A 27,329-nucleotide genomic window follows, 5' to 3' on the forward strand; every position below is an offset into this window, starting at 1 on the left:
CCAGTTCTTAACCATCGCGCCACTCGGCCGGCCCCTCAACTTTTTTTATAATGAAATTTTTATGGTAAAAATTTGGAGAAAATAAAGACAATTTAGAAACTAAGAAAGAGATGAAGACGCAGGTGCACAGTGGCACACACCCTAGAGTCCTCCACACCGGGTTTTCAAATCCTGGCTCTGCCATTTACTTGTCTGGTGTCCCTGGCTTCATTGAGTCCCTCCTCCAAGCCTCAGTTTCTCCAGCAGAAAATAACGCCTTCCTCTTGGGGTGGTTTGTGGGGCTTCTGTGAGATTCTGTAAGTGCTTCCCACATGCCTAGAGCAGAGTTAGTGCACAGTTAACAGTAGCTGTTCATATTTTGTGAAGGGTTTTTTTCGACTAGCTGTCTGCTCACCTGCAAATAACTGCTGTTAAAATCTTAACTGCTGTTGGGCCCTTTCTTCTACTCCTTTTTTCTAGAGATGGATTTTGAACTTAGCATTTTCTTCTTCCCTTTTAAAATTCTTTGAATGGCTCCGATCTTGCCATCGGTACAGTTTTGTGTTCTTGTCCCATTACTTCCTAAGCACGTCTCCCCTGAGCCCACATTCCTTTAGCCAAGGTTCCCATGGCTGCATGATCCCACATTTGGAGGTGCAGGCACGGACTCCAATCCCATAGTTGGACATTAACTGCTAATCATAGTAACAGCAGTTACAGTAGCAGCTAACATTTGTCAAGGGCCAGGCCTTGATCTCATTTGATTTTTCCATAACCACGAGAGGTGGGCTGTATTAGAAGTCCACAGTGTCTTTCCAAAAGTCTTGCGGATTCAGATGTCTTTGGGAATCCAGACTTTTTGAATATGAAGCAAATAATAGGGAACCCATTCTGCACATTATGTAAGACCCCTGGTGGGGGTGGGAGTGCATCATGTAATCGAACACACTAATATTTCTTCAGTGAAATGCCTGTTCATACTCAGTGTGATAAACAAAACCTCACATCATTTCGAGTTAGCCCTGCCACCAGTGGGTCTGGGAAAGATTTGGCTTTCAGAGCTTTTGGATTTGGGGATTGTGAGAAGAGATGTGGACCTGAACATTTCCCATTTTACAGAAGGGAAATCTGCACTCAGGGAAAGCCATTCGCCCCAGGTCATGTAGAAGTTAGAGCTAGGGCTGGGACTAACCCAGAGCTGACTAAACCAGCAACATGTAACCTCTCCCTACTGCTGTCACCAGCAAGTCCCCAAATAATGTCTCTTGCTAGCCTGTGATGCCCTCTCCCCCAGAAATGTCAGTGCTGTCTCCTGAGAATGAGATGATGCACCCAAAGAATTTTCCAGGGTGGCTTACACAAAGAAAGCACTCGAAAAAATGTGAATTATTATTTGCACTAAGATGCAATTAGACTGTTTCCTTCTGGCTTAAATAATCATGGTGTTCAGTGATAGCATTAATATTTTTTTAATTAAAATTTATTAGGGGCCGGCCGAGTGGCACGTTGGTTAAGAGCTGGCTTGGGACGCCAGAGGGCCCCGGTTCGGATCCCACATATGAGGGCCAGTGACACTGCCCTCCACAGCTAAGATGCTGAACAACAGCTCAACCTGGAGCTGGGCTGCCGTGAGTCGCCGGCGACAGCGTAGGCTGCAGCCCCTGCTGCAGTGGGTTGCCATGGGCTACCGTGTGTAGCCAGCAGCCAGCGTGAGCGGCCAGCAGCCGCAGTGAGCGGCCGTCCAGAAGCCGGCGACTGATCTGCCTCGGCCTGGGAAGAGTGCAGTGATGGTGCCAACTTGGGCCAGTGAAGCAACGTCCTCCACAACTAGACTGAAGAACAAAAGGACAGCAACTTGTCTGTTCCCCTTCCCCCAATTCCCCAGTGCTGTTCCCATCCTCCAATTCCCCAATTAAAAAAAAAAATCTTAAAAAAAAAAAATTTATTAGAGTGACAATGATTAGTAAAATTACATAGGTTTCAAGTGTACAATTCTGTAATATATCATTATATATTTCTTTATTTTTTTTTAAAGATTTTATTGGGGAATTGGGGAAGGAGAACAGCCAAGTTGTTGTCCTTCAATCTTAGTTGTGGAGGGCGCAGCTACCTCAGCTCCAAGTCCAGTCACCATCCGGCCATGGCCGCTCAGCTCAAGGTGCTGCATTCAATCTTAGTTGCAGGTGGGTGTAGCCCATCATCCCATGAGGAAGTTGAACTAGTATCCTTGTTGTTAGGAGCACGTGCTCTCACCAGCTGAGCCATCCTGCCACCTGTTGGCAGCTCAGTGGCAGCTCAGCTCAGGTGCAGCTCACTGGCCCATGTGGGAATCAAATCAGAGACTGTGTTGCTCAGAGCTCGTGCTCTTAACCAACTGAGCCACTCGGCCAGCCCCATCATCTATATATATTGTGTGTTCACCACCCAGAGTCAGTTCTCCTTCCATCACCATATATTTGACCCCATTTGTCCTCTTCTACCACCCAGTATTAATATTTTTTAAATTGCAAAATACAACACCCACTCAGAGAAGTACAGAAAACATATATGTACAGTTTAACAAATAATTGTGAACAGCCATGTAACCAGCACCTAGGTCAACAACGAGAACATCACCAGGCCCAATGCTTCCCCGGGCGCACCTTCTGGTTATAGCCCTCTCCCTTCCCGGAGGGAACCACAGTCCTGACTTTTATGATACTCATTTCCCTACTTTGCTTTTTTTTAACTGAGCCATCCTGCCACCTTTTGGCAGCTCAGCGGCTGCTCAGCTTGGGCCGGGCATCGAACACTGTTGTTCAGAGCTCACACTCTTGAGCAAGCTCTTAACCCTACTTTGCTTTTGTTTGTATGATTTTAGTACCTGTGTGCATCCATAAACAATATTGATTGGGTTAGTCTGTTTGTGAACTTGCTAAGATTAGTCCCATTGGCATGAATATATATAATTTATCATCCAAACCGAGAAATTTTTGAAGTAACAGTGGTCAGTATTAATACTGACCCTAATTACCCTGGTATGCTAAGTGTAAACCAGGACTGCCTCAGGCAACCCAGGCTGTCTGGTTGTCCTGAGACCCATACTTTAGGTTTCTTGGTGTGTCTGGCATCTTTCACCCAAAATTATGCTTTTGAGGTTCCTCCGTGCTGTTATGGGTACTATTGTTAAATCCTTTTCATTGCTGTGTAGCATTCCATTCGGTGGCTACCTTAATTTATTTATACATTCTACAGTGGATGGGCATGTGAGTCATTTCTGGCTGGAGTTGTTAGGAACAATGGTGTCATGAATATTCTAGTATATGTTTCCTGGCTCTGGGACACAATTTCTGGATCATGTGGCAGACATGTTTTCAACTTCAGCAAAAGAATGCCCAACTGTTTCCAAGGTGGTTAAACCAGCTTACACACCCTCCAGGAATGTACATGAGTTCTCAGAGATAGCATTTTAAGTAAATTATGATGACATTGCACTGGTTGATTAATTGGTTGGTTGGTTGGTGAGTTGGTTGTTTGGTTTAAGGAAAAGAAAGCATAGTCTTCATTACACGTGATGTTCATTACATTTAAATTAGAATATACCAAGAAGCCAAAGTAATTTTGCCTCCACTTCACCCACACTGTGGCCCAGAGGGTAGTTGGATAACTGCGAGGGTGATGACAGGGAAATGATAGAGAAACAGAGAGAGAAATTCAGAATCATCTATTACTGTCAGCGATGAAAGATGGTATTTTGCCCACTGAGTATTTCTTCCCGGTTTGGTCACTCCACCAATTTTTAATAATTGTACTTTTTTTATTTACCTTGGTAACTTTACATTTTATGCTTCACTTCAATTTTTTTATTCTGGCAGCTCTTGATTCCCATGATGATATGAAGAAAGTGAGCCCAGCATTTTGGCTTCCTCCCACCTTTTATTTCCCATCTTTTGTCGGTTATGCAATTACTTCCACACTGTCAAGGTTGATAACATCAAGAGTCTGTTCTGTTGCCATATTTAAGTCTTACATGCTTTAACTGTTTGGAGGGATTTCTTGGACAGCTTGATCGAGGTGTAATTTACATAGAATAAAATTCAGCCCTTCTAAGTGTACAATTCAGTGATTTTTTTAGTGAATTCACAGAATTCTGTAGCCATCACCACAAGTTTAGAGCATTTCTATCACCTTCAAAATATTGCTTGTGCCTATTTGTGGTCACTCTCTGTTCCCATGCTCAGCCCTAGACAACTACTAATCTACTTTCTGTATCTTCAGATGTGTCTTTTCTGGACATTTCATATAAATACATTATACAACATGTGTAGACTTTTGTGTCTGGATTATTTCACTTAGCATACATACTGTTTTGGAATTCATTCACATTGTAGCATGTACCACTACTTTATTTCTTATATTACTGAACAATATTCCATTATATGGATAGACCATGTTTTATTTATCCATTCACCAGTTGATGGACATGTGGGTTGTTTTCAAATATATAATGCTGCTATGAACATTTGTAATCAAGTCTTTGTGGACATATGTTTTCATTTCTCTTGGGTAGTCTAGTAGGAGAATTGCTGGGTTTCATGGTAAGTTTATGTTTATCTTTTTTTTTAATGTTCAACTTTTAAAGAAATTGCCTCTCTGTTTTCCAAAGTGGCTGTACATTCCCACCAGCAATGTGTGAGGGTTCCAATTTCTCCATGTCCTTGCCAACCTCTGAACATTAGCCATTCTAAGTTAGCACAAAGTGGTGTCTCATTGTCATTTTAATTTGCATGAGCTCTTTTCAAGTGCTTACCAGTCATTTGTATATCTTCTTTGGTTAAATGTTTATTCCAATCTTTTGTCCATCTTCTAATTGGTTGGTCTTTTCATTGACTTTTAAGTGTTCTTTATATATTCTAGATACAAGTCCTTTATCAGATATGTGATTTGCAAATATTTCCTGAAAATCTATAGCTTGTCTTTTCATTTTCTTAATGGTGTCTTTTGAAGTACAAAAGTTTTAAATTTTGATATGTTTAACTAATCCATTTTTATCTTTTATTAATCATAATTTTGGTGCTGTATTTAAGAAATCTTTGCCTAACCCAAGATTGTAAGATTTTCTCTGGTTTTCTTCTAAATTCTTTTTAAGGGTTCTAACTCTTACGTTTTGGTCTATGATTCATTTTGAGTTGCTATTTGTGTATGGTGTGAGGTAGAGGCCTAAATTCATCTTTTTGTGTGTAGATTTTCCAGCACCATTTGATGAAAAGACAATCTTTATGCTAAGAGACCAGATAGTAAATGTTCTCACCACAAAAAAGAAATAATTATGTGATGTGATGGAGATGTTAGCTAATGCTACAGTAGTAATCATTTTACAATATATAAGTGTATCAAATTAACACGTTGTACGCCTTAAATTTACACAATGTTATGTGTCAATCGTATCTAAGGAAAGAAAAAAAAAGACAGTCTTTCCCCCATGAAAACCAATAAAACGGGTACGATAAGGAAAATGCCCATAGCCTTCAGGTCAAATGGACTCCTTTTTCTTTTTCTTTCTTTTTTTTAAAACAACACATATTTATTATTTTACAATTCTGAAGGTCAGAAGTCCAAAATTGGGTCTTGGGGGGATAAATCAAGGTGTCAGCAGGGCTGTGTTTCTTCTGAGGCTCAAGGAAAGAACCCATTCTTTGCCCTTTCCAGCTTCCAGAGGCTGCCTCTATTCCTTGGTCTTGGTTCCACATTACTTCAACCTCTACTTCTGTCAACACATCTCCTGTCGATTCCTTTTTCTTGCACTTTGTCAAATGGACCTAACATGGATACAGTTTAATGTATATCACATTTGGACCACGATTTTTCTTAAACAGTTTTTTGTTTTTCCTGTAGTTTCTCATAGCTTTAATTTTTCCTTTTTGAGAGAAGCATGTTCCTATTTCTAACACATCCAATCTATTTCTTGGACTTTTTTTCTTCTTGAGGGCATTTTTCCTTTTATAGTGTCCTGTTCTTGTTTTGTTTTGAGTAACTTCTCAAATCTAAGTGTCCCCAGGACCAGCTCCGTAATCTGCAGGGCCTAATGCAAAATGAAAAGTTGGGTCCCTTGTTCCAAAATGATTAAGAATTTCAAGTTGGCAGCAGGAGAGCATTAAAATAAGCATGGAGCCCTTCTAAGTGTGGGACCATGTGTCACACACAAGTCCCTGACCGATGAAGCCTGAAGGTGGCCCTGAGTGTACTAATTAGGGTTTTTTCTTCTCCTTTATGTTCTTTCAGCCCTCTGAATTATCTGTGTTTCCTCTGGGGTCAGCTCGCTTTAACTCTACCTGTTTACCTTAATGTTTCTCTTTAGGGCTTTCAGTTTTCTTCAAACATCCGGTGATCCTTGCTTATCCAATCACATTTTCAAACAAGGGGCTGGGTGACCTTTTTTAAAGTCACTGGTAGGACAAAGCCAGCCTCTGCTGGGAGCTCACTTCCAGATGCCAGAATAGGAAAGGCTGTGATCAAGCACCCTAACAGCCTGGATTCTTCCCAGATGCTTCACACAATTTCTCTAGAGAACCATCCCCAATATTGTTTTGCTTTTCTTTTGTGTGATTGTTTGGCAGCCTGAAATTTGTGTGGCAGAACATAAGGGAGGAAAGAGAGGGAGCAGGGAGCCAATAGGCACAGTTTGTTCAAAGATGGACTAACCTCTGACCTCACTCTGCCCTCTCACTTCTGATCTGCACGACAACTCCAGCCTGGGCCCCTTGGACCCTTGACTCTGAGCCCAGAGCCTCTGGGTGGTCCTTGAAGCTCCACTGTCCCTACCTTGAGTTCTGTCCTGGCCTCTACGTTTTGGTCTGCTTTCTGTCTTTCAGAAATATGTTGACATTTCTTTTTTGTTGATGGTCTTCTTCTTGTTCACTTTGCTTTTCGATTTTTTTGCTGTACATAGAAAGAATGCCCTTTGAGAAGGAGATCAGGCTGCTCAGACTGCAATCCCTACTCCACTTCTGACTGCTGTGTGACCTTATGTGAGTCATTTCACCTCTCTGAGCCTCAGTTCCCCCTAGTGTGAAGATCAACTGGGATAACACAGAAGTCACAAAACAGCCACCCCAGTCTGTTCCTGGGTGTACAGATCTGTCTTACGTGGCCCATACAATGCTTTACTTTTTTAATGTATTGTTAACATTAAAAAATTGTGTGAGTTCACATAAAAACTGAGATTTCCAGTTTCTTTTGAAAAACTGGAAGATGTAGCCAAACTGGGCCTACCTTCCTGCTTGGCAGTAAGTCAGTCAGAGTGAGTATTGGCCCAGCCTCTGGGCTGCCTGTTGTCTCTGATTTGCTAGTTTACCACTTCCTATTTCTCCCACCTAGTTGGCCTCATTTAAGATGCTGCCTGTTTCTGGTAGGCATTTGAACTTGGAATTCTTGGGATACTGTTTCGAGAGCATCTAGTGCAGGATCAGGCACATATGAGCTGTTATTATTATAAGACCAGCTGGGGGTGGCGGTAGGAGTGGGGCTCAGATGCAGGCCTTGTTCTAATCACCAGGCCCTGCTTCCCCAGGATTGCATTCACCCAGAAGGGGTGCCTTTAAAAAAAATCCACCCAAAGGCTCATATAGGCCAGTATAGGCCCTGATTATCAGTAGCTCACTCTGCCTTCTTGAAGGGGAAGACACACTGACTCTTTGAACAACAAATAAAACAAACTACTCGTATTGCAAGACATCGCTCATTTACTACGTTAAAATGTATTAGAAATGTTTGCTCGTCTTGCGGAACACTCGCAAACCAAGTCACTCGCAATCCAAGGTATTACTGTAGTTCTAAAAAAGCAAAGGATTTAAATCTTTTCCTCTTGGTGATTTTTATATAACCATTTATTGCAGGTTAGAAACAACACGGTCACTACAGTTCAAGAGCAAAGAGTTAAAGTGAATAAGGGAGAATGTCAGGTAGAGGAAAACCTCCTGAAGGCGTGAAAAGGAAGCCATTAGCCATTCTGTCTAAAATTAAAAAGATGGACAGTACCAGGCGCTGGCAACCGCAACTCTCGTACATTGTTGAGAATGCAAATAGCACCATCAGGCTGAGAAAAAAACTATTGGGCGTTTTCTCGTAAAGTAAAATAATACACTTACCATGTGACCCAAGAATTCGGCTCCCAGGTATTTCTTCATGAGAAATGAAAGCATTTGTTCACATAAACACTTGTACATGAATGTTCACAGCAGCCTTATTCATAATTGCCCCACACTGGAAACAATCCAAATGTCCATGATGGTGAGTGGATAAACAGATTGTAGTTTATCTGTTCAATGGACTATTACTCAGCAATAAAAAGGAATGGACTACTGACTGATACATGCAACAATGTGAATGAATCACGCCGACGTTATGCTGAAGGAAAGACACAGGGAGCATATTCAATATATATCAGTCAGGGTCCAATCAGGAGACCGAACTCACACAGTCATTTGAAGGGAGAATGTTTACTATGCAGAATTATTAATTATAGCAGAGGATTAGAGTAAGAGGGATTGGCTATTAAGAAATAAAGAGAAGGCTAAAAAATATAAAAACAACAGATGGTAGGAGCAGCCACTACCCCTAAGATCTAAGAAAGGGCTCAAAAAAGATGGCAGCCCCAGGCTATCCTTGACAGCCCCAGCGACCCTGAGCTCATTGGAGAACACGTGGCTGTAGCTCCCTGAAGGGCAAAGGAGTCCCTGTGGTGCTGCACCTATGGAACTTGCTGGAAATACACCCTCTTTAACTTGCCGAAAGTCCATTCTATAGGATGTTGGGCAAAGCGGTTCACAAGAAAGTGTCTCACCAGAGGCACTGGGCTAGGAAACCACCAGAGGTGGGTGCCAGGAGAAGATGCTGGGTGCGGGGTGCTGTTGACTGCCCGCCACTGGAGAAGCTTGCACACTGAGGGAGCCTGGCAGGAGAAGCCGCCCGCCCTGGGAAAAACCAAGTCTGGAAGCTAGAAATAAAACCCTTTCCTCCTGCAACGTCTCTCTGGCTCCCTCTACTGGAAAAACTTAATATCACGTCAGCTGGCAAAAAAAGATTTAGCCGGCCAAACTCCAGTTTCAGCAACTTGGAGCTGTGAGGCAGTAAATCAATAACTGGCACACTGTATGATTCCATTTATATGAAATTCTAGAAAATAAAATCGAATTTATAGTGACAGAAAGCAGATTAGTGGTTGCCTTGGGGTGGGGATGGGAGTGGGGTTTGACTGCGAAGATATAAACCTTTTGCAGTGACAGAAATGTTCCGTATCTTGGTTGCGGTGATGGCTACATGCTTGTATACACTTGCTAAAACTCAATTATACACTTGAAACGTGTGCATTTTATTGGATGCAAATTATACGTCAGTAAAGGTAGTTTCTTTTTTAAGATACCCTTTCTGGGAAACACAGGACTCGTGTGCAAATATAAATGTTAAGACATGTACGTGGGAGGGCACACAGCAGAAACGCATCTGAATCCCACCACTGAGGTTCCTCAGCTTACGCTGGTGAATATGTCCCCAGGGGGTGTTGTTGGAGATGGTTTCGGGCATTGGCTTGGGGGCTTGTTCGCTTATTCTCCTTGAGTTCAAGTTCAATATAGGTGCTGTGAGTAGTTGGCAGAGGTACCTAGGTACCCACTCTCCTCTCCCGTTTTCCCCCTTCCCAAGGTGACTCCGCAGAGGGCATCTCACATTAGATTCTTAATTCCTTCAGATGATCAAATCCTCATCCTAATAGTGAAAAACTATGTGGGGTTTTTTGTTTTTTGTTGTTCTTAGCTGAGCCATCCTGCCACCTGTTGGCAGCTCAGTGGCAACTCAGCTCGGGCTGGACTCGAACCGCTGTTGCTCAGAGCTCAAACCGTTGAGCGAGCTCTTAACCAACTGAGCCACTCGGCCAGCCCCAAAACTATGTTTTTTATAACCATTGGATCTTCTTATTCCTTGAGTCCTCGGCATGGTTTAGAGATATTTATCTTTCACTGCTCACATGAACCCTTTTAATAGGACAAAAGTCATCCCCATGTTACAGACAAGAAAGCTGAGACTCAGAGGTCAGAACATACCTGAGAGATAGTCTGCCCAGGAAGAGACAGAACCAGGATTTGAACCAAGATTATGTACCACCATGGTGGGAGCTCCAAACCACCACCCATCCTGCTGGAGGTGGCAGCCCCTGGCCTGGAAACCCTCAGATGCTGCCTGCTGTCTACACAGTGGTCCTAATAGGCTTTACGGACACTGAATCTTTGCCAGTTGATTCTTTACCCCCATGATTTTATTATGAAAATTGTCAAGCATTCAAAAAAGTTGAAATAATTACACAGTGAACACTGACTCCTAAGAAGGGGAGACAATGGTAATGCCCACATATTTTTTTAGCCTAATATTGAAATATGACTATTCATAGTAACAGTTTGTTCAGTCTTCAAAATTCACAAAACAAGAGTAAAAAGTTAGTGAAATGACATTTCAGGTACTAAAATACATATCACATCAAGTAAAATATATTTATAGACATATGAGTTATACATAAATTATTTCTAATATGTTAATAGCTGATAAAAATAATTTAAAAATCAACTGAAATACAATTGCTGAAATTAATAGAAATTAGGTAATAAAATGAATCAAGTAAAAACAACACTATAAAATGAAAGTTTAATCAATCATGAGCCTTGAAAATGAAATTGGCAAAAGTGTATACTCTGGAAAAAGTATGGGCTAGCTGGAGAGACCATGTGGAGATGGAGAAATGCCTGAGGAACCCCAGCTGTTCAGACCCAGCTGTTTGAGTCTCCCCATCCAAGGTTGTTAGACCTAGGACTGAATAAGCTTTCAGATGACACAGCACCAGACTCTGCCTGAGGGCAACTGCATACAAGTCCCTAAGAACTGTTTAGCTGAGCCCAATCTAACCCCGGAGCCATAAAAAATAATAATAAAATAATGGTTGTTGTATAAGCATTCTCCAGCAAACAAACAAACCATGTCAATGATGTCTTCACTGAGTCTCATGCAGGTTTTTTTGTGCACAATTTTCCAATCACTATAAAAAGGTCTCTGGCCCTACACAATTTGAGGAATTGCTGAGAAGAGAGATAAGCTAACTTTAAATAGTTTCCACAGGTTCCTTCATTTTAAAATAGGCCTATCATTTGTTTGATAACTTTGGGGAGAGGTTTTTGGATATTTTTTGTTTCTTACCATGGACTGTTATCTCTGTTTTTATTGTTGTTATCATTTTTAGTAAAACTTTAATACAAAGTGCACAAATATGCAGCCTGATGAATTTTCATAAATGACTACATGCATCAAACCAGCCCTCAGCTCAAGAACAGAAAAATAAAAAGCTTTCTAAATGAGTGTACCTCTGTCCAGTTTGAAATTTGAATGCTGCCTGAAATTCTCATGGTAGAGAAGTTTTCATGGTTGTTCCACAGACATATTCATCATGAAATGAATCATTGAGCATCGATCACAATCTCAAGATGCCAAAGATTCCATATTTTTAAAAAATGTAATAAAGGTATTACACCAACAAAAATACCAGCAGTCACAATAGCTAGAACATGGAAGTAACCTTTGCCTATCAGCAGATAAATGGATAAACAAAATGTGATATATACACACAATGAAACATTATCCAGTCTTAAAAAGGAAGGAAATTCTGGCACATACTACATGGATGATGAGGACATCATGCTAAGTGAAATAGGCCAGTATGATTTTTCTTATATGGGCGATTTAGTCAAAACCAGAGATAGAAAGTGGAATAGTGGTTACTGGGGGCAGAAAGGAATTATTGTTTTAAAAGATGGAAAGAGTTCTGGAGATAGATGGTGGTGATGGTAGCACAACTTGTGAATGTATTTAATACCACTGAACTAGACACTTAAAAAGGGTCAAGATGGTAAATTTTATGTTATGTAAATTTTACCACAATCTTAAAAATGAAGGAAAAAAGAAAAACAATTAGCCCCCTGGAACAAGCAACGAGTAAAAACAATAAAGAAGATTTCTATATATAAGTTTAAAACAGCATTGTTTAGAAACAAAACAGCAACAAAATGCTATTCCTAAATTACATTTACTAGGCTCAAAGGAGATGAATTTTTTTTCTTTGCCCCAAATCACACAGATAGAAAGTGGGTAGAGTCAGGATTTGAACCCAGTTTGGTCTGCGTCTGCAGTCGGGGCACCCATTGTTTCTATTGGGGAGTCTTGGCATTGGGGCAGGCCAGTTCTTTGTGGGGGGTACCGTCCCATGAAGTCCAGGTCACTGAACATCGTTCCAATTAGCTAGTACTCAAAACGTAGTGATTTAAACAATAACCTTTATTTTTTTATGGGGATTGACTGGGCTCAGCTAAGCAGTTCTTAGAGGCTTGTATGGATGCAGAGGCCATCAGACAATGGCTGGAGCTGGGTCATCTGAAAACTCACTCAGTCCTATGTCTAGCACCTGGGATTGGGAGGCTCAAACGGCTGGGACACTCCAGGCATTTCTCTCTTCTTGTGGTCTCTCTGGTATGGTGACTTCAAGGCAGCCAGACTTAAGTGGTGATCTGGGCAATAGTGTGTGCAGTGGCTTGCACCAGCTCGAGTGGATTGTGGGCAATTATTTCCAACCCCACTGTTCAGGGACTTCACATTGGTAGCTTGCAATCAGCCATGGTCGGTGTATTTACACCACAAAAATCAGCGAACATTACAAATCTAGACTTCTTTCCCCCCCTGGAGAACCAGTTGTTAAACATTCAGCAGTACACCACTGGACTCAGGGCTCAAAAGGCACATGTACTGAGAGTCAGGCAGAGACGGTATCCTGTTATAACCTGGCCTTGGAAGTCACTTCTGCAGTCACAAAGGCCTGCCCACATCAAGGGGAGGGGTGTGAATGCCACTACTTAATGGAGAATGGTCAAGTCCAGGAAGAGCATGTCAGATAGGTTGTGTTATTATAGCCATGTGGGGAAGATACAGTCTACTATAACATCATGGGTCCCTGGAAACAGTACCAGTAGCATCCTCCAGTCACAGTGACAACAAATAAACTACACACACGTGCTCCCAGACACCCAGGCAGCAAGGCAATGAATGCTGTGCCTTACATGTCCCATACTGACCCAGCCAGTGGATGGCATTCAGCCATGTGGACATGTGGCTACAAGGTATCTCGTGACTCTTAGCGGAGCGTCCCAGGGCTCATAAGGTACATCACTTGAAGGTCCTTACTCCTCAGTGTGAGGGGCCACCCTAGCTTCAAAATCCCCCATTGGCCAGTGACCCACACCCACGAAGCTATGCTCTGGTGAATTTCACGTCCTGCCTGGCAAGCTAGTGGACTTGCTTATAAATTGCAGCTAATTTTTAATGCAACTAATAGCCACTGGTGTTGCAAAGCACCTCCTAGTCTCTAAAGCCGGTCTCCACAACTGAATCACTCGGTAGTGGGAGTGAAGGGGGTTCAGGCTTCTTGCCATGTCCACAGGCCACTTGTCTGAGACAGGTTTATTTCTTAACAAGACCTCAATCAATTCATTTAAAAATCATAACAGATGACACGAATCGAGCACTTCCTGGCATTAGGTAACAGAACAAGTATTAGATCATTGCAACCTCTTAACCCAAGGCAACCTCCAAGAATTGTTTGGCCATTAAAACAAAATGAGGGGATTCAGTGAGATGAACCAGCTTACATGTTCAGTGTCTTAATAAGGGCCCAGTAAATGTCACCAGATGAAAATATCATAGCTAAATGGTTGCTCATCATCTTTTTATGATATGTAATAAAAATAGCAGCTAACACAATTTAGTGCTTAATATTAAATTAATATCAATCACTCTTATTTATGAAACACCATCAGTTTCTCTTAAGTGCTTTACAAATGTTAACTCATTTCTTCCTCACAACAACCCTATGAAGTAGATGCTGTTAACATCCCCATTTTCAGAAGAGAAAACTGAGGCACATAGAAAGTAAGTGAAGTGCCCTTGGTCATGCAACTAGCAAGGAGCATAGCTGGGACTTGAACCCAAGCTGGCTAGATCCACATTCAAGGTTTTTATCACTAGGCTGTTCTACCCGTTAGGGAAATGAAAAGAATCACTAGGTCTTGGGCTAATCACTGAGTTCTCGTTAAATAAAGGTGGTTTACCTCGCTAATCCTCAGTTTCCTCATCGGTGAAAGTGGGTTTCTAATGTGTAATGTGATGAATTGTTCATTTTACATTTCTTTTTTGAACACTTATTATGTGTCAAGGAATGGCATAGACACTGTGATATGCAGTATGCAAAGTAAACAACAGTTCTGTCCTCGCAGTGATTACAATGTGGTGAGGGAGACAGACAATAAAGAAGATAATTAAGTAAATTATATATATGTAGATGTGGGGTGTGTTAGGCAATGGACGCTTTAGAGAAGCATAAAGTAAAGAAAAGGGGAGGGGGAGTAGGTGGTTGTCATAAGGCTCTGAAATTGTAATTAAGGTGACCAGGGACAATCTCATGGAGAAGCTGATATTTGAGCAAAGACCTGAGGGAATTACAGAGTTGAGCAAAGAAATTCTCTGGATTCAGGTGGAGGAAACAACCTGTGCAAAGGCCCTGAGGTGTGGAAGCCCCGTGTGGCTGGGGCAGCGAGTGAGCATGAGATAAGAACAGTGAGGTGATGGGGGCAGATCGTGGGGGCCCCTGTCGGCCACAGTGAGGACTTTGCCTTTAACCTAAGTGAAATGGAACCACAGGAGGGCTCTGAGCAGGGAGGGACAGGATTTGACTCAGGTATTCACACCTGATCTCGCTGCTTGTGAGGAACAGACAATTGGGGAAAGAAGGGAGAAAGAGAGATGGTCCTGGTGAGAGGTGATGAGAATGGATGGGATCCCCAAGGGAGTGAGTGTTGACAGAGAATTGGAGGTTCAAAGGCTGATCTCTGACATTGCAAGATCAGAGGGAGGAAGATGGAACAACAGCCAAGGAGACTAGGAACCACCAGACAGATGGGAGAGGTGGAGAGTGGTAACCCAGAGTTAAGTGAAGGGGTAGTAACCCCACTGTGTCAGGTGCTGCTGACAGGTCAAGCAAGGTGAGAACAGTGACTATTGGCTCAGCACCAAGAGGGTCATTGGTGACCTTCACATTTCAGGGTGAGGAAGGGGTAAAGCCTGATTAGAGAAGGCTTAAGAGAGAACAAGAGTAGAATATATAGAGGCAGTGAGTATAGACAACTTTTGCGAGACATTTTACTATGAAGTGGAGCAAAGAAATGGGGCCATAGCTGGAAGAGAAGGTGGGATCAAAAGGTTTGTTTTCAGATGAGAGAGATGACACTGTGTGGGATAATGGGGATCCAGTTCAGAGGAGGAAACTTGAGGGGCAGCAGAGAGAGAGGACAACTGTAACACCGTGGCTCGGAGTGGGCAGGAGGGAGGGGTTGACGTACACAGGGGCAGTCACATTGGGAAAGCGCAGGGGCAGCTGTGTGGGTACAGGAGCAGGTAGGTGGTCGATGGGGCAGTGGGGGAGCTGTGGAAATTTGCTTCTCATCACTTGCATTTTTTCTGCAAAATAAAAAGCAATGGGACAGTTAAGAGGTGGGAGGAGATGTGATGGAATAGAGGAAAGGGGAGAAGGTGTGAAATAGTTATCTATACAGACGAAGAGAGAGTGGATAAGAAAAATGTAATCTGATTGCTGGGCAGCTTTAGGGGCTTGAGGATCAGGTTCACAAACTTGAGTGAAACCAGCCAGTGGAGTTTTGTATTGTTCTTCAGCCACTTTAAACTGTTGTGGGTACAGACACAGGGTAGGTAAAGGGCTGGATTTAACCAGGGTCACATGTAGGAGGAAGCCAGAGGAGGCAGGCTGTATGCAGAGAATGTTTTTAATGATTAATCAAGGAATGTAAACTAGATTAGGAAGAAATGAAGACTTGAGGGGGTGTGGGGCAGTGAAAGGAGATAGGCACAAAGGACGGCAGTGGGTTGGAAGGATTGTGGGGCACTAGAGGTAGAGCTGGAAAGACAGAAGGTGATGGGTGAAAAGATGCCTACGAATGAAGTTCTGGAGAGGCGGTGGTTATTGAGACAAGGGCCACCATGGGAGGCAGGGACTGAGAGGAGAGCAGGCCAGGGAACAGAGAGGTAGGGGTGGCAGAAGGATCACCTACCTGGATATGAAAATCACCAAAAATGATGATGAGAGCAGGGGGTTGGCAGTGAGCCTGGAGCTAAAATTATGGAGAAGTGAGGGGTAGTGATCTGGGTCAGCAGATGGTGCACATGGTGGATACAATCTAGTCTGATGACAAGATTCATAGCTGGGGGCTTTAGAACAGGGTGGAGGGAGAATGGTCTGGGAGCAGCACCAAGGAGCAAGGAGATTTGCCCACTTGAAAGGGCCTCAGGAGAGCTGGTTCTAGTTAGAACAAGAAGGTGGCAAGAATGTTCAGTGAAGAGATTGAGGAAATAGATGTTTCTGAAGATAGTTCATGAAGTTCCAGAGGCCAGAGGAGCTGGAACGGGTTGGGGAATGAGGTGAAAATGGTTTCCTCCTAGTGGGTTTTTCTCGTGGGTCTTCAGTGTGGTTATGGTCGTATACATAAAGTGCTTAGCCTGACACAAGTGCGCCGGCCAGAAATGTAAGCTATGGCTAGCAGTCCCGGTGGAGTCATGGTCTGTCCAGGGGTATCTTGCTCAGAGGAAAGCCCTCTGCCCTCGATCATCCCTCCGGAGTCAGGTGGCAGCAATTAGGTGCCCGGTTTTCGAGACTGTGGCAGTACCCCTGTTATCCATTGGAGCTGGTGGGGTCACGGCCAAGACGCAGGGACCTCGCGTCCTGGGAGAAGTGGAGGGAGACCAGACCGCCCTGACCCACTAACCCCTCTCAACCCGCAGGATTCCAGCGGCCGGATATGGGCGCCCGGCCCTCGAAACGGCGGCAACCCGCGGACCCGCCCATAGCGTTGGACGCGCTGCCCCCCGAGCTGCTGGTGCAGGTACTGAGCCACGTGCCGCCACGCGCGTTAGTGACGCGCTGCCGCCCAGTGTGCCGCGCGTGGCGCGACGTAGTGGACGGGCCCACCGTCTGGCTCCTGCAGCTGGCCCGTGACCGCAGTGCCGAGGGCCGCGCACTCTATGCGGTGGCCCAGCGTTGCCCTCCAAACAGCGAGGACGAGGAGGAGTTCCCACTGTGCGCCTTGGCGCGCTACTGCCTACGATCGCCTCTTGGCCGGAACCTCATCTTCAATTCCTGCGGAGAACGTGGGTGCCGGGGACTGCGCCGAACGGTGGGGGCGAGGCCACGGGCGGGGCCGAGTAGGTGTGGGTTGCGGACCTGGGTGAGGCGGAAAGAGTGGGCGTGACCAAAACGAAGGAGACGGGGGTGGGGCCAGGGCAGGGAATCAGGGGAGTGGTCGAGGACAAGGCCCTTGGGAAACTGGGTGGGCGAGGCCAAGAAGGGGAAGAGACTGACTGGATGGGATGGGGGCTGTGGGCAATAGAAGGAGACGAAATGGATGGGCGAGACAAAGCGGGAGGAACCAGAGGGCGGGGCCGTGGCAGGAACGGTGCAGCGCTGGGATTGTAGGCTCGGTCGGCGTGACTAAAGAGGGAGGAGCTAGGGGAGCTGGGGAGAAGCTGATTGGGTGCTAATAGGAGCTTGCATATGTCATTGAATGGCTGAGGGAGGCGGGACTAAGCGAGTGGGCGGGGCCAACGCAGGATTTAAGAGGATGTTGCAGGAGGGGTTGGGACCCTGAGTGGATGGGCAGAGCTGAGTGACGCGGTCATGGGAAGGGACCAGGAATGCCCGCTGTTGGGAGGCGGGGCCAGAGTAGAAGAAGCCGGGGCTGGAACGCAGGAGGGGGATGCTGGAGAACAGAGCAAGTGGGTGTGGCAGGCTCTCTGCTGGGCGGGCTGGCAGGCGAATCCCTTGTCTTCAACCCCGTTGTATCTCACAGAGGGCTTCAGAGGCTGGGAAGTGGAGCACGGCGGGAATGGCTGGGCTGTGGAAAAGAACTTAACACTGGTGCCGGGGGCTCCTTCCCAGACCTGTTTCGTGACTTCTTTCGAGTGAGTGGTCCTTGGTTCCTGGGGCAAGGTCCTCAAGGAGGGAGGGTAACCCTTCCCTACCGTCCTCATCCTCACCCTCACCCACCTTCACCCTCCCCTCATTCATTTATTCAGTCAGGCAATCAACAAATACAAGCTATAAGGAGAATTCAGAAATATTAGGAACCTGCTGGTTTTTCATTTGCATTTTAGATGTTGGGTGGGGGGAGACATTAAACACAAACAGTAAAATAACAAGAACACAGTAAACATTTAGAATACTTACTCTCTGCCACATGCTTTACATATAACTCTTTTAATCCTGGTAATAACACTGTGACACAGATACTATTGTTATATCCACTTTATAATAGGAATCTGAGGCATAGAAGGTAACCAACATCAAGTAAATAGTGGAGTTGGGATTTGAACCCAGGTAATCTGGCCCCAGAGCTTCTGATTGTGATAAATGCTATGAAGACATCAGAACAGTTTGATTGGTTGGTTGATTCTCTTTATCCTCATACCCCGTGCCCATTTTCCCTGTCCCCTGCCCCCATAGTCAACCATTCTCATATGGCATTATCCAGCTTTCTAGTAGTTGCCATATATTAGGGGTGAAGTGATATCTCATTGCTGTTTTAACTTGCATATTTTGATTTACTAATAATTAAGCTTCTCTTCATGTGCTTGTCAGCTTTTTGGATTCCCTCTTTTGTAAATTTCCTGTTCATATTTTTCTATTAGGGCTGATGTCTAATTCTTGTTGATATACAAGAATTCTTTGTTTATTCTAGATATCCGTCCTTTGTCCATCCTGAACACTGTGAAAATCTCCCACTCTACCATCTGTATTAACTATCTCTATGGTGTTCTTTGTTGTTGTTTTCGTATGATCAAATTCATCTCTCCTTTTTTTGCTTTAGAATTTGTTTTTGAAATTTTTTTTAAAAATCCTTTCCTATCCTTAGACCCAAACAATATTCTCTTATATGCTTTTCTAGTAAACTTGTAGTTTTATCTTTCACATTTATATCTTTAATCCACCTTTGAATGTGGTGCTAGGCAAGGATCCAGCTTACCCCTTTCCCCATATATTGAGCCAGTTTTCCCAACACTATCTACTAAAGAACTTATCCCTTCCCCATGGAGTGGCTGTGCTGCCTCTATCATTTATGAAGTTCCCATGCATACCTAGGTCTGTCCCTAAGCACTCTATTCTGTTCCACTGTCAGCTTCTCAGTTTTTCCATCAGTACTACACTATTTCTATTATTATGGCATATTCAAATGAGGGGAGATGATCTGTTTACAAAGATGTAGGCAGACCACAAGGGATTCTGTAGGACCCCCAAGCCAGTAACAGTGGGGAAAAGTAATTACCACTCCCCAGGGGAGAAAGCGGTTACTGAAATATAAGACAGAGAAGGCTGTGAGGAGAGGGCATTGTGGAGCTGTGCCCTTTCATTGAGAGAGACAGCAGTCCCATGATGATCCTGTGGGAGGGAGCCAGGAGAATAAATACCCTGATTTTACTCTCTTCTCTCCCTTCTGTCTCCTGCTGGAGCTTCCCATTGGCTGACCCAACAGGAAGTAGAGGGTAAGAGAGACCAGTCGGTACAGAAACTACAACCTTAGATCTTGGGCAGCCACTCTTTAGAAGACGCCAGAATTCCTGGCTCAATGTGGGCCTCCATTTGTACTCATGTCCCAGTCCCCACAAATATTAGAGGCAGGCCTGCATCCAGGTCAGCTTCCTGGAGCACAGGGCAGGGTGGAGAATGGTGGAGAGATGTGAGAGGCCAACCGGGATGCCCAGCCCATCACACATCTTGTCTAGAGAGGAAACCCTGAGGAGCTGCTTTAAACAGGATGTCAGGGGACGCTTCTGGGAGGAGGTGATTTCCAGGCTGTGATTGTCTGTTCCGTCCCCCACCCCTACCATCTCCCCTTCCCAGATGGTGCTTCAAGCGGCAGCTTGTGGACTTGGTAATGGAGGGGGTGTGGCAGGAGCTGCTGGACAGCGCCCAGATTGAGATCTGTGTGGCCGACTGGTGAGTGAAGAATGGCAACCTGCCCCCAGAACCAATGATGATGGCAGCCGTTCTGCAAAAGTGGCTCATTTCGTGCCCCCATCAACGCCATGGGTTGGCCACTGTTACTGTGCTTCCTTCATAGGCTGAAAGAGGGGAAGTGATGCTCTCATAGTTGCAGAGCCTTAGTGAGCCCAGAGCCCCCACTCTGCGCTCCGCCCACCTCTTTCCAGCAGGCCCCAGGGTTGTTGACCTGGGGACCACTGATGGCTTGGCTTGGCTTGGTCTGAAACAAGGCACTCCCCTTCACCCACTCCACCCCCATCACCTGCAACTCCATGCTGACCCTAAGGGCTTGTGGACACCGAGGCCTCAGAAGGGTTGGGAGCACTGAGCCCTAAAACCAAGGCTCAGAAGGGGAAGAGTTAGGCCAGGGTACTAGCTGGCTTCAGAGCCTGCGGACCTATGATGAGCCCCCTCTTCTCCAAAGCACCCAGGTTCCTTCACAGAGCACTCCAGCTCCCCCTCTCTCATGCGCTTTGCTCCTCCACAGAAAACCCAATTTCTTCCCTGGGACTCTGTCTCCTCCCCAGAGCTGTGGCTACCCCAGAGTATCCAGATTCCTACTCCCCCAGGCTCCTCCCCAGAAATACCTAGACTCCTCCTCCCCCAGGTAGTGGTTTCTCCCCAGAGTACCATACTCCCCACACAGATACACACCTAACCCAAAGCCTCCAGGATCCACCCCAGGAGCACCCAGCCTCCTCCCTCCAGAATCCCAGGCTGAAACCTCTCCATAAGGGGTGCGGGTATGTGTGACCCTCATCAAAATGCAGGAAGGCCCAGCCTTCAGCCTCCCTCCCCCCAACCCAGAGACTGGATGGGTGGCAGGGGCATCAAAGGCTCACGGCCACATGGCAGGTGGGGCGCCAGAGAGAACTGCGGCTGCATCTACCGGCTCCGGGTCCGCCTTCTGGACGTGTATGAAAATGAAGTGGTCAAGTTCTCAGCCTCACCCAACCCGGTTCTTCAGTGGACTGAAAGAGGCTGCCGACAGGTGGGTCCAGACCATTTTCTAGACCACCCCTGACCTCCTGAAAGGCACACCTAACCTTTCATCCTGCTCAGATTTCCTTCCCAGCTCATATCACCACTGGATATTTATAGTAACAGCTAACACCTTTGAGCTCATTACATCCCAGGCCATGTTCCAAGAGTTTTCCCTATTAATTTATTTCATTAGCACAATAGCCTAGTTGTTCAACATACATTTACTGAGCACCTAATGCGTGCTGGGCATTACTCTAGGTGCTGGGAATGCAGCGGTGAACCTTGCTCTATCCCCATTGTAGATGTGAGGAAACTGAGGCACAGAAGGTAATGTGACTGGCGCAAAGTCACACTAAAGCTTGCAGGGCCTGATTCCAGCCCAGGCTGGCTCCCAAGCCTATGCTGTCATCATCATTGCACTTCAGTTACCAAAGTGACCTTTTAGGTGGTTTGTTTCCACTCCTGATCTCCTCCTACCCCCCCCCACCCAACACCCAATCTCAGTATCCAGAAAGATCCCATTAAAAAGCTAATCAGATCACGAGTCTCCCCTTCTTGTGACCCTACTCCCATAGCGACATCTCAGAGTAAAAGCCAAAGTCCTATGATACAGCCATAGAAAGGAATGAAGTACGGATCCATGCTACAATATGGATGAATCTTGAAAACAGTACACTAAGTAAAAGACGCTAGGCACAAAAGGCCACATATTGTATGACTGCATTTATATGAAACGTCCACAATAAGCCATAGAGACAGAAAGCAGATAGATTAGTGGTTACCAGGGGTTGGGGGAGGGAGAAATTGGAAGTAATGGCTATTGAATATGAGGTTTTATTCCCTGGGGTGATGGAAATGTTCCAGAATTAGATAGTGGTGATGGTTGCATAACATTGTGACTATACTACAAACCACAGAATTGTATAGTTTAAAATGGTGCATTTTATGTTAGGTGAATTTTAGCTCAATAAAGAATTGCAAAGGATAAAAAAAGCCAGAAACCAGGAGCATTCAAGATCTTGCACCCCAGCGTTATGTTGTCAGTTTGGCTCAAATAAACTCATAAAAGCAAGAAGCCAAAGTCCTTCCTTGGCCCAAAGACCCCACACCATCCACCAATTACCTCCCTGACCCCCTCTCCTACTTCTCCCCTCACTCCACTCTAGGCACGCTACCTCAGGGCCTTTGCACTGACTGGTCCTGTCGGGAAGTCTTCCTCCTCCTCCAATGGCTCCCTCCCCTCCTTCAGCTCTCTGCTCAAATGTCACCTCAGTGGGGCCTTTGCTTACTCACTTCACAACCCCGCCCTCCTGCAGAATTCCCATCTATTTTCAGTGTCTGGGTCCCCTACTAGGTGGCCAGCTCCACCAGGGGAGGGTCTTTGTGCCACTTTCTTCACTGCTGTATCCCAGCTCCTAGAGCAGGACCTGGCACCTACTTGGTGTTGCAGAGTATCTGCCCAGGAGGTGAAGGAAGAGGAGCCCATCACAGGTCCTTACCCTTTTGTTCTTCTTCCCCATACAGGTCTCCCACGTCTTCACCGACTTTGGCAAGGGCATCCGCTATGTGTCTTTTGAGCAGTATGGGAGAGACACGCGCTCTTGGGTGGGACACTATGGCGCCCTTGTGACCCACTCCAGCGTGAGGGTCAGGATCCGCCTCTCCTAGCCCACCAACCTGATCAGGCCTTCCAGGACCTACTGCCACCTGCCAGACATTATTGCCAATCAAGGGCTTTGCAGCTGGGGATATCGTGTGGCCTGTTCCCAGCAAGCCTCCACCGAATCCCACTTGGGGCTACTTCAGCAGTGGCCCAGATGCTGTTTGAGAAACCAGGAATCCAACCGGGCTGTTCAGAGGTTCTCCAACTCTGTGTGTCAGGGGGGGTTCAAGGAATAGCTTAAGACTTTTATTTTGCCAGAAAATTGTTTTCTTTCACATATGGATGTTAGTTGGTAGACCAAGTCAAAAAACAAAGGTCAAACCAGGATTTCTAATGGGGAAAAGCTGTCGACAACCTGGGACAGACTCTAGTTGGCATGTTTCCAGGGTAAGCTGATTGCTGGCAGAGGCCAGTCAGGGCAGCTTGTCCTTGAGGGGACCAACAGGGGCATCAAAGGGAACCCTTTCTGTTGTTTTGAGGAGTCTGGCATTCAGCTGTGAGGCCGGTGCAACCTCCTCCAGTACTGCCCATCAGCACCTCCCCTTGGGGCCAGACTGGTGCTATTTCCTGCAGAATTCGAGGCCCTGCCAACCCCCAAACTGTCCTCCACCTGCACCTCCTACCCCTGCCTCAGAGGCAGCTCGCCTCCTGCAGGGCAAAACCCTCCTTGTCTCCACTGGAGTCCACTTGCATGCAAAGTCTAGGAGAAAAGCTCTCCTGTCCTGACTCCCATGTCTTCTGCTTCCTCTAGCTGGGCACAGCCACCAAACTAGCTCAATAAAACTGGTGCTAAATGTGATGGGGAACTTTTGCCTGTAATCAATGCACTCATCTCCCCCCACTCTGATTCTAAAAGGATTTGTGAAATGTTCTCAATTAGGAGAACTTCAGGAGGTGTGGTAAGCATTATGCTGGAAATGGAGGTAGGCTACAAGGCAGCACTGAGCAGCTTCCATGCCAGTGCTCAGGGTTCTCCCAACAGCTCTCAGGCAGGTACCATTATCAACGCCATTTAGTCAAGGAGGAAAACAGGCACAGTTTAATGACCTGCCCAAGGTTGCCTTGCCAGAAAGTAGGGGAGGCAGGACTTGCACAAGTCGGGTTCCAGAGCCCAAGGATATAAGCACACACAGTGGCCGAGCACATGATCAGGTGAGGTCAGTTTTACTCTCAGGATCATTTTCCAAGGAAGGAAACAGGCCCAGAGGGGGAAACAAACCCCAAGTCACAGAACAACTAAGAGGTCGAGGCAAGATTTGAACCCAGGTGTGTGTCTAACACAGAAGACCAGCTCCCATGTAGGCAGCAGCACACCCCATTCCATCCTTTCAAAGCCCCTTCGTTACCATGATTATAACTACTGCCAGTTTTCAGGAGGAAGCTTAAGGATGAGGCTTTCCTTGTCCAGGGCCTGTGGCCTACAGGAAGGGGAACTGGGTTTCAGTGCTGCCACCCAACACCCAAGAGTAGCCACCCACATGTGCTTTGCAGAGAGTGTCTAATTTAATCTTCACCAAATCCAACAAAGGGGATGCTGTGAGTGAAGGCGGTAATTGAGGGGCTGTCAGTTGCCAAGACCACACAGAGAGTGAATACCAGACAAGGTGTACACATCACAACCACGGGGTCTGTATGTTTATTACAACCCCTTCCCATTAGATGGCGGTACAGTGGATTGTCCCAGCAGAAGAGGTCCCTTGCACCAACACTCTATACATGCATGCCAAGGGTGTTGGCAGAGGGGGAGCCTTTTGCTAATTCACACTCAGGACTCCTATGGGCTATCTGTGGTCCTAATGGAAGAGGCAGAACCAGGCTCTGAACCAGGACCAGCGACTTCTAGAGCTGGCCTAGCTTCCCAAGGATATTGCAGGAACCCAGAGAGGAAGGTTCTTGTTCCACGTGAACCCCAGCACACCATGCCCCTAGAGGTCACTTCTTCTGCACATGGCCACAGTCGTACTTGCCACGCACAACCTTGAGCTTGACCCCAGGCAGGTCCTGAGTGCGGCCACCCTGCACAAGCACAATATGGTGCTCCTGCAGGTTGTGGCCTTCTCCGGGGATAAAGCAGACAGCCTCACGACCTGTGCTGAGCCGCACACGGCAGCACTTTCGGTTGGCTGAGTTAGGCTTCTTGGGTTTGCGGATGAACGTGCGCAGGACCACACCCTTTAGCTGTGGCCGGCCTTCTGTAGGACCCAGAATTGGAGGCGGCCGCTTTGGAAGCCCCTTGCGGTGCATCTGGTTCAGGGTGGCCATGGGGCGGGTGGCCCAGAGCGGGGGGACCAGGGATAGGCCTGGAGAGAGACAACCGGAAGGGCGGAGGGGGGTTATTATCCCAATGAACAGATAGTATTAGTGACTCAATTCTGGTGTTCTAGGCACTGTTCCAAGCATTATATTTACAAGTATATGTTTGTTTATATCTAGGGGTATGCGCAGACAATAGTAATAACAATTAACATTTATTGAACAACAACATGGCAGGTTCTATTTTAAGCGTTTTACACGAATTAACTCATTTTATTCTGCAAGGAAGATGTTAATTTTAATGCTGTTTAAACAGAATAATAAAAGCAAACAGGCTCATGCTGTGTAGCATACTACTCTATGCATCATACCTACATTAACTCATGCCATCCCCACAGCAACCCTGCGGATTCCAGAGAGTTATCGCTCCTACTCCTCCTGTCACACCCACTTCCAACCCCCATAAGCAGGTCCTGTAAACTGAACTTACAAATGGACCCTTTCTCCCTCCCTCCATGTACCCACTTTAGTCTTGTCCACTCTCTTTTCCTGTGTCCTTTTCCTCCCGGTCTCCCTACTCCCACTGTCTGCTCCAATGCGCAGCCAGAGGGACCCTGTGGGTACCTGGGTCAGATCACATCCCTCCCCTACTCAGAGCCCTTCTGTGGCGCCATCTTACTTAGGATAAGTAAGAGCCAAAATCCCACAAGATCTGCCCCATTAATTCCCTGACCTCCTCTCCCCACTCACCTCCTTGCTCACCCTGCTACAGCCTGTGTCCCTAGCCAGACCAACAGAAAGGAGACCAGTGTAGTTACACTGTAGTAAGAGGAAAGGCAGGTGGGGGAATATATTTCCAAGGCAGACCCACAGAATTTGCTCATGGATAGGGTGTAGGATATAAGAAGATTCAAAGATAACTGGATTCACTTCAACAAACATTCATCGAGCACCTACTGTGTCTTGGCCCCCAATAATGGAGACACAGTGGTGACTCAGCCATGACCTTTTGAAGCTCGCAGTCCAGGGCTTTGAGGTCCACCCTTTCTCTCTATCACTAGCACGGAGGACTTTTCACACCCACACTTCACACTCCCCTCCAATCCAGGGCAGATCCTGGCCCTACTGTTCATTTCTACGAGTCCTTATGTCTCAAGTTACAGAATCCTCAAAGGAGATGAGACATTTCTAGAAGTGTCTTCTTAGTGGTGTGCCCTTGAGCAAGACTGCCTTTCACTGTCTCCCATAATCACATCTCACTCCTGAGCACCCTGAGAGGCTACCATGAGATCTGCATATCAAGCTACCCAGATTCCCCAGTTAGGGTACAGGCCTGCCTTGCCCAGCCTTGTGATCCTTGGTGAGTGGCAAACAGAAGGTGCTTAATAACGTTTTGCAGAGTGAGTGAGTAGTGAATGAAATACTACACAAAGGGCATGGCCCCTGAGAAGCATTTAATGTTTGTTAAAGGAATAAGTTCATAAATAAAGCGTCCCTCTCACTACCTGACACATATACGGCTCTTGAAAAATATCAACTGAATGAATGATTTAAACGTCTTGCATAGATGTCTCACCTACGGGAGGAATTTAGTAAGTGCAATATTTGCTGAAGAAATAAATAATTGACCCAAACTCCTGGTACTCACTCGACAAATAGTAGCCCTCAATAGAACTACTTCTCACATCTTGCTTTTGCAGCACGAGCTCCGCCAAAACCCATCGTATATGCATCCCTGATTTAAAATCCTGATTCCCTTGGGGCTGCAGCAGAGGCACACAAGTCCCAGGAGAGATAACCTTCGTCCAGCCTCCTCTCTTAAGTCTAAGCCCCTCACTTACCATAACTTAGGGACGTGTTGAGGCCACGGAGAAGACCAGACCAGGACATCCCGCCGCCTGCAGCGTCCCTGTCTGAGGGGACAAGAGACTCAGAAAGGAAAAAAGTGGCCGTAGTAGGCCTAGCAAGGATCCAAACTCTCCCTTCCCGCTCTCGGGGCCTTCTGGTTAAATCTAAGGAATTTCATCTGATGCCTCGCTCTGAGTAGCGTCCCAGGAACCCAACCGCCCCCTCCCGTATTATGGATAAAAGAGGGGCCTGAGGAGAGTGCGAGGGAAGTTTGGATGACCCCAGAACTCCATCTATCTCACCGACCTCACCAGGGTCTGCAGACACGCTGAAGCCAGTTTCTAACCACTTCCGGGGGATAAGCCTAGCAGGGATTGGAGGGCTCTGCAAGCGCGTACACCAAAAGGGCGGGGTACAGACAACAATTGGGCTACGACG

General features: G+C 46.0%; 2 protein-coding genes across 5 annotated transcripts in view; one reads left to right on the plus strand and one right to left on the minus strand.

Moving 5' to 3' along the window:
• Positions 1-23,589, plus strand: part of LOC109395372 (F-box only protein 17) — a 30,704-nt gene extending 7,115 nt beyond the window's left edge. Inside the window, exons 2-7 of one of the 3 annotated variants that reach the window (XM_019666297.1) lie at positions 16,891-17,310; positions 17,955-18,066; positions 19,609-19,644; positions 20,003-20,098; positions 20,999-21,134; positions 22,652-23,589. In XM_019666297.1, the coding sequence (XP_019521842.1) occupies positions 16,908-17,310; positions 17,955-18,066; positions 19,609-19,644; positions 20,003-20,098; positions 20,999-21,134; positions 22,652-22,795 (927 nt within the window). In that variant the 5' untranslated portion in view covers positions 16,891-16,907 and the 3' untranslated portion in view covers positions 22,796-23,589. Of the gene's footprint in view, positions 1-16,890; positions 17,311-17,954; positions 18,067-19,608; positions 19,645-20,002; positions 20,099-20,968; positions 21,135-22,651 lie in introns of all 3 variants that reach the window. The other 2 variants (XM_019666298.1, XM_019666299.1) reach the window with 2 other exon arrangements.
• An 808-nt stretch (positions 23,590-24,397) lies between these two features.
• Positions 24,398-27,281, minus strand: MRPS12 (mitochondrial ribosomal protein S12). Of its 2 annotated transcripts, none has more exons than XM_019666301.1 (3): positions 27,198-27,281; positions 26,885-26,956; positions 24,398-25,090 (listed from the first exon to the last, which is right to left on the minus strand). In XM_019666301.1, the coding sequence occupies exons 2-3, from the start codon at positions 26,931-26,933 to the stop codon at positions 24,723-24,725; spliced, it is 417 nt and encodes a 138-aa protein (XP_019521846.1). In that variant the 5' UTR covers positions 26,934-26,956; positions 27,198-27,281; the 3' UTR covers positions 24,398-24,722. The 2 variants fall into 2 exon arrangements, with proteins under 2 accessions (XP_019521846.1, XP_019521848.1); XM_019666303.1 differs by having other exon boundaries at positions 27,203-27,278.
• Between the last annotated feature and the right edge of the window lie 48 nt (positions 27,282-27,329).

This window comes from Hipposideros armiger, unplaced genomic scaffold, assembly GCF_001890085.2.
Source record: "Hipposideros armiger isolate ML-2016 unplaced genomic scaffold, ASM189008v1 scaffold_466, whole genome shotgun sequence".
Lineage (NCBI taxonomy): Eukaryota > Metazoa > Chordata > Mammalia > Chiroptera > Hipposideridae > Hipposideros > Hipposideros armiger.